At 33.8% G+C, this 11,255-nt stretch overlaps 2 protein-coding genes across 2 annotated transcripts; one reads left to right on the forward strand and one right to left on the reverse strand.

Annotated features, from left to right (window-relative positions):
• Positions 1-2,739: 2,739 nt before the first annotated feature.
• On the forward strand, positions 2,740-5,701 carry LOC102591806 (protein SENSITIVE TO PROTON RHIZOTOXICITY 1). The gene is made up of 2 exons (XM_006351101.2): positions 2,740-2,847; positions 4,016-5,701. Exon 2 carries the CDS (start codon positions 4,031-4,033, stop codon positions 5,570-5,572), a length of 1,542 nt encoding a protein of 513 aa, XP_006351163.1. The 5' UTR covers positions 2,740-2,847; positions 4,016-4,030; the 3' UTR covers positions 5,573-5,701.
• Positions 5,702-6,006: 305 nt separating this feature from the next.
• Positions 6,007-10,243, reverse strand: LOC102592133 (FHA domain-containing protein PS1). The gene is made up of 6 exons (XM_006351102.2): positions 9,876-10,243; positions 8,792-9,000; positions 7,429-8,688; positions 7,051-7,183; positions 6,564-6,946; positions 6,007-6,487 (listed from the first exon to the last, which is right to left on the reverse strand). The coding sequence occupies exons 1-6, from the start codon at positions 10,147-10,149 to the stop codon at positions 6,239-6,241; spliced, it is 2,508 nt and encodes an 835-aa protein (XP_006351164.1). The 5' UTR covers positions 10,150-10,243; the 3' UTR covers positions 6,007-6,238.
• Between the last annotated feature and the right edge of the window lie 1,012 nt (positions 10,244-11,255).

An 11,255-nucleotide genomic window follows, 5' to 3' on the forward strand; every position in this document is an offset into this window, starting at 1 on the left:
AATAAAATAATATATATATATATAGAGAGAGAAATTTGCCTTGGTCGACCTTAACTTGGCTCTTCTATATATAATAATAAAATATATAAAATAAATATATATATAAAAAATAGTAGTTAAATATTAGATTAACAAAATATTGGGGAAAAAATGTTATTCTTTGATAAATGATAAGATATTTGAATTATAAATATATATTTTAAGTTTGACAGAAATAAAATGAAACTACATGGATTACATGTATAAATTATAATACTAATAATTGTTAGAAAATAAATGTAGTCATCTTTTCTTGAAAAAGAATTCAACACAGATTAGTCTTAAATAAATAAGTGAAAAATCTCTATGTTTTATAGTGTGTTTGTCCATATACTCTTCTTTAAAATAAATAATGAACATGATACATTCAAATGATTTTTTTAAACAAATTTAAAAAGGCACCATCATCACATATTTATGAAGTTGCTTTGCACTTTAATCAAATAAAAATTTTACAATAAATTTTATCAATTCTTGACAAACAAGCATCAAGAACAAAAATAAAAAGTTTAAGAAAAATAATTTGGATAACTGATAAAGTTGGAGAATGAGAGAGACTTAAATGTTTTAAAAGAAAAAATATGGAGCACAATTTTTTCCCCAAAAATATAAGTATCTTTAAAAGGGTCCGAATGAGAATAAGATTTTGTCACAAATCTAATTCATTCTGACCCATTAAGAGACTTTTTTAAGTAGAAAAAAGAAACACTTAATTGCCTAATGTCTGAATCATTTAGATTCAAACCTCCACTACGTGTAAACAAATGAACTATGTTGGTGCAATATATCACAAATACAATAAATTACAGTTGAAATAAAATGAACAAAAAATGAATAAATAAATCTTTAGGCTGAGGTGCGAATATCCCGCTCTCTTTTAGGAGATTCAAGCTCACTGCGAAATAATATACACCGATCCAGCAGTAATACTCTTGACTTGTTTCCTTCTAGATACAACAACCCAACAACGTTGTATAACTCAAACAACTCCAAATTAATTGAAGAGTTCAAAGCTCCACATAAGAACACTTTCCTTCAATATATAATTACTCTCTTTTGTATAGTAAATATAGTTGAAGACTTTGAATATTTTCTTTGTCTCAACTCTCTCTATTACTACACAAGGTAATACTTCTCATCTTTTCTTCCACTCTTTTTCATATCTATCTCTTGTTGTTTCATCTTGTACTCAACCCAAAGGAAGATCAATACTATTTGTAGAGAAGGAAATTTTCCTTGCAATGAATATGAATATAATGGGGTAATTACTATAAGGTAATTGAATGACTAAGAGGGTGTTTGGATTGACTTAAACCTACTTTTAAGTCAATTTTTGATTTTTGAAGTGTTTGACAAATATAAAAAATAACTTTAAAGTAAGTAAAAAATGACGCACTCTCTTTTTATTGTTTAATATAATTATGCACTTTAATGTAATATTAAAATGCTCATAATCCAACAAGCAACAAATAACTTGTGAATGTTATAGAATGCTAAGCGATTCAAATTTGAACTATCTAATTATTTTACGTGTGAGTCCATATTACTATTTTTAAAGCCAAAAGAGGTCTACTTCATACCGTTATTAAAGTATTAAAATCATCATTAAAATAAATTACTAAACTATATTGTACTTTCTAAATTTTAACTCATATCTGTGTTAAACAACAATCACAATATTAATTATAAAATGTCACATTTCCTTTCTTCCTAAACTAAAAAATTTCCACCTGTTAGTGTGAGGTTAAAAAATATCCAAATCTATCAAAAGTTATATATATATATATATATTTACTTTTGACTCATTTTAATTACAATTTTCTTCGTCATAAATCGAGTATTTTAATTAGATTTAGCATATACAATTTTTTTTAAAAAGGTCAATGAATACAATTAAATTTTATGTTAAAAAAAATAAAGAAGGTACAATTTCGTTAAACGTAAATTAAAAAGTAATAATGTATTTTACATTAAAAAAAAGTATAATATAAATACATGTGATTCGTGCAGCATAAATAAGATACATTAAAAGTAAAAGCTTTTTTCTTAGAATAGATTCTATAGCTCCAATCGACCAAACAAAAAACTCTCACCAACCAAAAGTAAATACTGGACCATTTTTAATTTTTATATGAATAGAATAATTTAATTCTAATAATTACAAAATATATTATTATCATAATTAAATGATAAAATGTGCACATATATATTTATTCATGTTTTCTTTTGCCAAAACATGGTATATATGATTCGGTTCAATTTAAAGTTTATCGATTTAATTTATTAGTTATCGATTTATGGATAGTTAAACCGTTATAAAATTATTGAAATATCAATTTATTATTTATCAATTTAGTTATCAATTTAACCGTTAAGATTTGATAAAAATGAATTATTGAGAATTACTTAAAAGCAAGGCGCGATAAACCAAATGAACTATGCAAATGAGTTGACAAATTATATCTTGCTCAAAAATAAATACCGACACTTTGTAAAATAATCAAGAGTTTAAGATGATAAAAAATGAAAGAATGAACATATATACCTAATAATCAATAATCCTTCGATCTAGATTATTAATTTCGGTTCGATTTTGAGCGCGGTAAAGTGGTGGGGATATGCTGAGTAGGTCCCATCTTTAGGCATTTGACTCTGTTTGGGACAGCCATAGCTAAGAGAATCAATATATGCTTACCAGTAAGTATTTTTTTATTATATATATGAAACTGGGTTCAGCATCTTCTCTCTTTCCCTTCCCCACAATTCCCAATAGAAAGAAAGAAGAACCATTGGCTGACCTTCAATCTGGTGAGTTTTCATTATTTCTATCCTAACACTTTGTCTCTATATGGTGTGTATCTCTGATGACTTCTTGCTAAAAAGTTTACAACTTTTTAACTGTTTTTTCCTTTTTGTCTTTGATGATGAGTTGACAATAGGATGTTTTTCAAACATAAATGAAGAGAAAGATTGAATCTTTGATGTGCATCTTGTATTGGGGTTTTCTCAGAAATGATTATTGATGAGGTTGAGATCTCCCATTTTTTAAAGAAAATTATGTTGTGGTTGAAGTTTCTTTTGGGGTTGGTGGTGAAGGGGGTGGTTGGTCAAAAAAGACTCAAAAAATGAAATTTGGGTTTCTTTTCTTGATTTTTCTTCTGGGGATGGATTGACCTGTATAAAGGGAAATGAAGATGAGGGGGGTGGGGGCGTTGACCTAGAATTGAACCAAAGTTCCTACCAATCTTTAAACCTGAAAATTACTGGAATTTGGGTTTTTCTTAGTTATCAAACATTCATGTAAAATTTATGTGGTGTGGCTTTTTGTGTTGCATATCTATCTCAAAAGCTATGTCTTCTTACTAAATATTCTGATGCTTGTGTTTGTGGAAGTTTACTGTGGGATATTTAGTTCTGTAGCTGGATTACATGACAATTGAATTAGAAAACAAGATAATATAGGCAAAAGAAACTATGAGTAATAATATGAAATTAGTACACCAGATTTAATGACTTGTACACTGGATTGAACACTTTCTTGTTTGAAAGAATGAATTTGGTCGAACTGTACCATCCATTCTATCGTGTAGACTGTTTGTTTGCCTTGATGTAGTTATGTCGAATAGGTATGATGTGGTATAGGTATTTAGTACATATTGTTCAAAGAGCTTATTGAAAGTAAAGTATCTACATGTACCCATATGCTACTCTGTGTGTCATCACACTTGATGTATCATATATCATATCATATCATAAAACTCATCTGTTGATGATCGTTTCTTTTTTGATTCTTTTAAAGATGTGGTTGAAGTACACTTCTGATAATTTTTTTGTAAAAGTATGATCAATGAATTCACATGTTAACTGAATGAATACTGTTTTCATGCTTGTTTCGTATGGACTCAATTGATTTTGGTTGAAGTGCTCTTATTTTTTTTGTTTTACATCTTTTCTTTGTGTACTCTTGTTACCTCAGGAAGCAGATTCAGATATGGATCCTGACGACGGTCTAAGTGAAGATCCTTGGATAAAGTCTTCTTCGTCTGGCAATGAATTGCTGAAAATTATGCCCTCAGATAACCATTCATTTACCAATTTAAATCTGCATGCGCAGAAGTGGGAAGGTTCCTCTTATTTGGATCAACAAAACAGGATTGAGCAACAGTTTTCTGGATTTGCTAAACCGAAACACACATCTGAGATGGATCAACAGGGGCATCAGAGGAATGAAAATCATGACACGACCAGAATACATGACTGGGATCCAAGAGCTTTGCTGAACAACCTTTCGTTTCTCGAACAAAAGATTCATCAGCTCCAGGAGCTGGTGCATTTGATTGTTGGGCGGAGAGGTCAAGATGGGGTTCAGGGAAATGACCTTATAGTTCAGCAACAACAGTTAATCACAGCTGATCTTACCTCTATTATAGTCCAATTGATATCAACTGCAGGAAGTCTTCTTCCAACTATGAAGCACACACTTTCCTCTGCGATCCCTGCTGCCAGCCAGCTTGGGCAGGCTGGTGGTGTCACAGTTTCTTCTACAGCAGGTACTAGTGCTGGTGGGCTGACATGTAATGACAGTGTTGCGAAGGTGGAAGATCAGTCCAACCATGTTGACCAGTTGAGAGATTGTGGGATTGAACACAATCATGCTGCCGATGAACATGAATTAAAAGATGAAGATGAAGCTGAGGAAGAAGAGAACCTTCCTCCCGGTTCCTATGAGATTCTACAATTGGAAAAGGAGGAAATCCTTGCACCACACACTCACTTTTGCACAATTTGTGGCAAGGGATTTAAGAGGGATGCCAATTTGCGGATGCACATGAGAGGTCATGGAGATGAGTACAAGACTCCAGCAGCTCTTGCAAAGCCTCATAAAGAACCCAGTTCTGAGCCAATACTCATCAAAAGGTATTCCTGTCCTTATGTTGGATGCAAGCGCAATAAGGAGCATAAAAAATTTCAACCTCTTAAGACGATCTTATGTGTGAAAAACCATTACAAGAGAACCCACTGTGAGAAAGCCTATACTTGCAGTAGATGTAATATTAAGAAATTTTCAGTAATTGCTGATCTTAAAACACATGAAAAGCATTGTGGAAAGGATAAGTGGCTTTGTTCCTGTGGAACAACATTTTCTAGGAAAGACAAGCTTTTTGGACACATTTCCCTTTTTCAAGGTCATACTCCTGCAGTTTCTCCGGATGAAACTAAAGGATCTGCTGGGACATCTGACCGGGGCCAAACCAGTGAAGTCACCATGAAAGCTCGACAAGAAAACTATAAGGTAAATGCTTCACATGGCAATGAGTTTCAAAAACCCGGGGTTCTAAAAGAGTGTCCATACAATCCAAGCAGTTATTACTCACCTTTGAACTTTGATACTAGCAATCTTAATGGTTTTCAAGAGTTCCCTCGACCACCATTTGATGAGTCAGATAGCTCATTCTCATTTCTGCTATCTGGATCATGTGAATACCCTCCTCACAAGGCTGCAAAATTTATGAGTTCTAGTGAAATGGAATAACATCAACCAGTATTCAATTTGTCTTTGGTTCACTGTAGCTATTATTCTATCATGTCATTATTTTTTTTCTTCAGAATAACTGTTTTTTCCTTAAGTTATTTAGTATCATTATTGCTATGAGTTTGTCAATTGCAGCAAGTGACAAGGAAAACGCATCAACTGTCTGAAGCAGTTTTACAGAAGCCTCATTCAACCTTTCTAAGAATCTCGTAACATTCACTAACAGATCCATCTGTAATAATCATTTGGCCAGTTACGAACCTTTAAGCAATCAGATGAAAAGAAATCTACCAAACTGTATAATGCTTCTTCTTCCTTTTTTTGAGGAGGGGGTAAGACTAGAACCGCGGATGCAATATTATTTAACGAAACCACAATGCAAGTTGAGGACAAGCGCAAACCAAAATTTTATATTGTTCTTCACACACGAAAAAAAGAATCAAGCAATTTCATTGCAATAATGGTTCAAGAAGACTACAATGCTGCTATTTCAGAACATGGCATGATAGCTTCCACATCATTACTTTTTGTTGCACCCCTATCTCTTAAGAGCCTTCTTGCCCTTGATTACGAAGCACCACAATCTAAAACTGTCAAAAGAAATTGAACATGATTGTTGCAATTGAAGAGAAGAGGCTGTATACAGCTAGCTAATAGCTAACTGGTTCAACTGGCTGTACTGATGTGGTGCCTAAAATGAGAATTATGGAGCAATATGAGCTTCAACCCTTTTGCAGCTTCTCCTGACACTGATGGCTTCTTTGGAGGGCCGTGGTAATATGTTTCCCTAAGAACAAAGTCATCCTCACATGACCAAGTCCTTCCCCTGGGAGAGCTGTCCTTCCAAAGAAATCTCTCAGAGAATGGATTCACTAAGCTCTCGCGAAACTCTTCTGCTGTCTCACAGTTCAAACCCTGCATGTGTAAATAAATGTTAGAATGAAAATTCACCATGTACACAGCTTGGATGATGGATTTGTTATGGTCTTACTTCTGCCATGGCTTTGATTTTCATGGTAAGATCATTGCTAAGAAGGACGAGTTGTCCGTTTCTGTTGGTTCTTTTGAAGAAGAGGGCATATTCAAGGATATGATCTTCTGCTGTGGGTGAGGCAAATTCCATTAGACCACTATGTGGAGAAAATTGATGTAAGCCAACAGGAAACATGTCATTCTCCTCACTGAACAAAGACAATGGAGCAGTAGCAGGAGGGGTTGGTGCCACTGCTCTTGTTTCCTCTGCACAACTCTGTACATGAATCCATGACTTTGCATTTATCATGCAGTCCTCTATCCATTCTAATGCTGCAGATACCTCAGTTGTCCTTCTAAATAGACTAGCACGCCTCTTCATGCAATCCAATTCTCTTATGACTGTTGACAAAGAGCAGGTAAATGATCTGAGAAAACAGGCATTCTATTTAACAAAAATGATTGGCATTTGGAAACGACAAAATTATCAGGGTTAAGTTCATTACCAGTTCTAGGAATTATCATATAAGTTCCCCTGAGACCTTGCAGAAGCTGCAAACTTTTCCTTGATTCTTTATTCAGCAATGAACCAGTGTCTACTACAATGGTCCATCTCTTCTGTTCCATGACACTCTCATTCTGCAGATAATCCCCAAGTTAGAGCTCACTACATTTAAACCAGAGAGCCAACTATACGACTAATAGTAATTTGTATGTTTCGAGCAATGAAACGTTGGAAAAACACTATTATAGCTAATTTGTTGAACAACCAATTTCAAGAAGACTTCTCCAAATCTATGACCTTTCAGAAGCATGCCTGTCTGTCTATGCTAAATTTGAAAAAAGAAGTAGTTTTCAGCATAAAGTTTTGATATTTAACTTACGGAAAAGGGGCACAGTTCCGTAGTCTCTGGATGCTTGATTGGATAGTCTCTCAACTTAATGTTCTCTTCTGGAGATATTGAACTGGTCTTTACAGGGTAGTTCACAAGAAGTGACTGCAAAGGCACCCTATCCATTCTGTTCTTCACTGTGTTTACCTCCAATCTTGCTGGATATCTGGAGGCAAGGATTGTTGATTTCTGTTCTACAAGAACTTTGTTAGTCAGATTATCTTTCTCAGAGCAGAATGGAGTTCCAACTACATTGTCCAGAGAAAATTTAAATGATTCTAGATGCTTCAGATCTTCCAACTTTCCTATTTTCTTCATTGATCTCATCAAACGAGTATCAGGTGTCATATTCTCTTTATCTAGAGTGAAAATTTCTTCATCATTTTCATCCATATCTGACTGTGTTGATTTAGTAGTTGATCCTAGCTTCTCCTTTTTGTGGGATACACAACCTGCTGCCTGATTGAATCTGGGCTCAACCACAAGTTTCAGAGATGAAGATTTAAACAGTTTTGGATGCTTAATTTGATGCTGGCTTCCAATCTTCTTCATTAACCTCAGACGACGAGTTTCTGGTGTCATATTCTCTTTGTCTGGGGTGAAAATTTCTTCATCAGTCTCATCCATAGTAGAAAGCACAGACTTTCTATCTGATCTATTTGTCATCTCAGAAAGACACGATTTCTTCATGGATCCAAGGAAGAGAGAACTAGGAGTATGGTTCTCTTTGTCAGGAGTAAAGACCTCTTCTTCTTTATCCTTGTTTCCACTAGCAAAAAGATCTTTAGAAACTGATACAGTTCCTGCTATTTCACGATTAATCGATTCAACTTCAGTTTCCATGTCAATTTTTTCATTCATTGCTCTATCTTTACCAGTTTGAATCTGAACATTGGAGGGTTTTCCCCTTCTAGACCAAATACTTGAACATCTTTGCTGAGATCTTGGTGGGGTACCATCTGCATTTTCATTTGGGGACTGTCCTGAGACAAGAAGAGCCTCTGGTGTGCTATTTTCCTTGTCAGTTTGGTAAGCAGGCTGCAGCAAACTGATTTCACCTTCTTCATGGATATTCCCTGGTAGATTTTGGTTTGCTGCCCCATATTTATCAAGCATTGGAGGAGCTGGTGGAGTCAAGCTTCTCAGACGCGGTAATGAACTCATACCAGAAAATGATGAGTCTAGACCTTGCACCATATCATAATCCTCTTTCTGAATTTGGTCATTCTGGAGAGAAAAGCCACTCTCATCCTAGAATATCAATAAATGCATATAGCACGGCTCAGGATAAAAGTTAGAGCAAACAACAAACTGAACCTATTTAGTACAGTATTAAGATACTGATTCAACTCACCTGATGTTGTTCCTCCTGTGTGCTTTCTTCTGGTTCAGATTCACCAAGAGTAGGTACAAATGGATTCTCCAAATCATATGCATGGCTGATTGGAACCCAATGAAGCCTGTAAACCCTGCTGGAACCTCCAAGTTGCATCCTATCACCTTCTTTCAACTCCACCTTAACTCCTGATTCAAGTTTCTTACCAGAAATCCATGTCCCATGTACTGCAAAGGACAAGATACCCTCAGAAAATGACCTTACTGATTAACTGAAAGAAGCAAGAAACCACTAAAGAGGAAAAAAAAATGTATAAACAAGAAATGATATGGCATTAAAATCAGAAATCTTATCTAAATCAATTTGGGAAAAAATGGTTGAAGCTTGAAAGAACAGACATTGTATCATGAATAACAACACCAACTATAACATTATGAAATCAGTTGCACAAAAAGGAAATTCCGCCCCAATAAGAATTCAAGAGTTTAAAAGCTCATATGCAATCACAGAACTTCTTCACCCCCTAAAACCTTCAAGAATTTCAACCCCAAAGGCTCACGCAACATACAATGACTTTTACAGGAAACACAAACAAACACATTTAACACCTCAATAAATTCCATCTGTACAAAGAGTCTGAAAATCACATATCTTGTCTTGATCAATACAAATACAACAGTAGTTTAAGATTCAAAGATGACGCAACCATTGTTAACAATCAATTGCCCAAAGGAGAAACTACGAAACCCCTAAAAAGTTCAAGAATTTAGACCTCATATAAATTTGATACTCAAGTTTCAAGAACCATATACAATGAATCTACAGCAAACAAGAGAAAGACAGAGAATTGGGAAGAAAACAGCAACTCAAATTAGCATCACTAATACAACATCAACAACACCAACAACATACCCAGGGAAATCCCACAAGTGGGGTCTCGTGGAGGCAAATTAGCATCACAAATCAAAAGATCAAAACTTTTTGATTCCCAAATCATGAGATGATGTTCAAGAACCATATACGATGATTCTTGAACATAATAAACAAAACCCCAAAAGCATTCCACCATAATTAATTCAGAAAAAAAAGCAGGGCAGAGTACCTGAAGAAAGATCAGTAACAGAGAGGGAGAGTGAGGATGGTTTAGAGTGGATACGGAGATGAAATCTGCTGATACTTGGGTGTTCCAATGTAATGTTACAATCAGGGTGTCTACCAACCACCAAAATCTCTTCAATTTCTGATTCTTGATTTGAACCAGGTGGGGGGTTATCAAGCAAGAAGATGTTCTTGAGAATGGCCCCATTCTTTAACACTGTAAATACTGGAATCTTCTTATCTTCTTCAATGGATGAAATCTCCAGTTTGTCCGCCATGAATTCAAGAATGTGTATGTCTGTGTGGAATTGAGAAGAGGGGTTTTGAAGAATGAAATCTTGAAAAAGGTGACCGTTAGTATAATTTGTGTGAAACGGCTAATTATCTCATTAAAACCACTATTATTACGATAATTATTCAATTTAAATTGTGTTTTGTGTTTTATGTTTAAATCATATTTCATTTTACTTTTTTTTTTGTTTCTTTACAAAATGTATATTTAAACAACGAATTATTATTTGCTTAGCCTATGATCAAACACATCACAATCATCTTCAACTCTAACTTCAAAAATTTCAAATAAAATGTTTTTTGATTATAATATTGTACATGAATTTACCATATATGACATTATGTAACTATCTAGTTTGAGATATTACTCTTCTAGAAGAGATTTAATTCTATATTTTCGATAAATTAGTCAAATTAAGTGATTTTACTATGTTTTAAATTGAAAGAATAAGTCATATTTAGAAAAAAAATACATTCAAATTCTTTCGAATATGACTAAACACAACTTATTCCACCAAACGTTTGGTGTGAGGGATAAAAATAAATAGTGATGGAATAAGAAAATAGTGATGAGATAAAAAAAAATGGCCAAACACATATGCAGACCCTTAAACTTGTTCCTAAATTTCATTTTGACACCCCAACTCAACCTTGTTCCATTTTAACCCTTCAACTCCAATTTTTATGTTCCATTTTGGCACTTCTTTCCAAAGAATCAACAAAGTGGGAAGTGTGTACTTCACATGCCATTATTGTGTTAAAAAATAATGGATGAACATCATTTTAAAAAAAATAAAAATTATTTAGAGTTTCTGTACATTATTGTGTGAAAAAATAATCGGCGAAAGTGTGTTGGGTTTTTTTTTGAAAAAAATAATTAGTTAATTTAAATAACATCACAATTTTTTTTGTCATATCTAGTCTACTTGGACTAACTCAAATATCAGTTTTCTAATTTTTCATTCAACTAAATACGAGTAAAAAAAAACTCATGTTCATTGCTAATTAATAACACTACAAAAAAATGTTGAAACTTGATAGACTTCGTTGGGTTGTCATTGATTTTTTTAAGAAAGAAAATCGACGCACTTTC

Source organism: Solanum tuberosum, unplaced genomic scaffold (genome assembly GCF_000226075.1).
Source record: "Solanum tuberosum cultivar DM 1-3 516 R44 unplaced genomic scaffold, SolTub_3.0 scf00133, whole genome shotgun sequence".
NCBI classification, from domain to species: domain Eukaryota; kingdom Viridiplantae; phylum Streptophyta; class Magnoliopsida; order Solanales; family Solanaceae; genus Solanum; species Solanum tuberosum.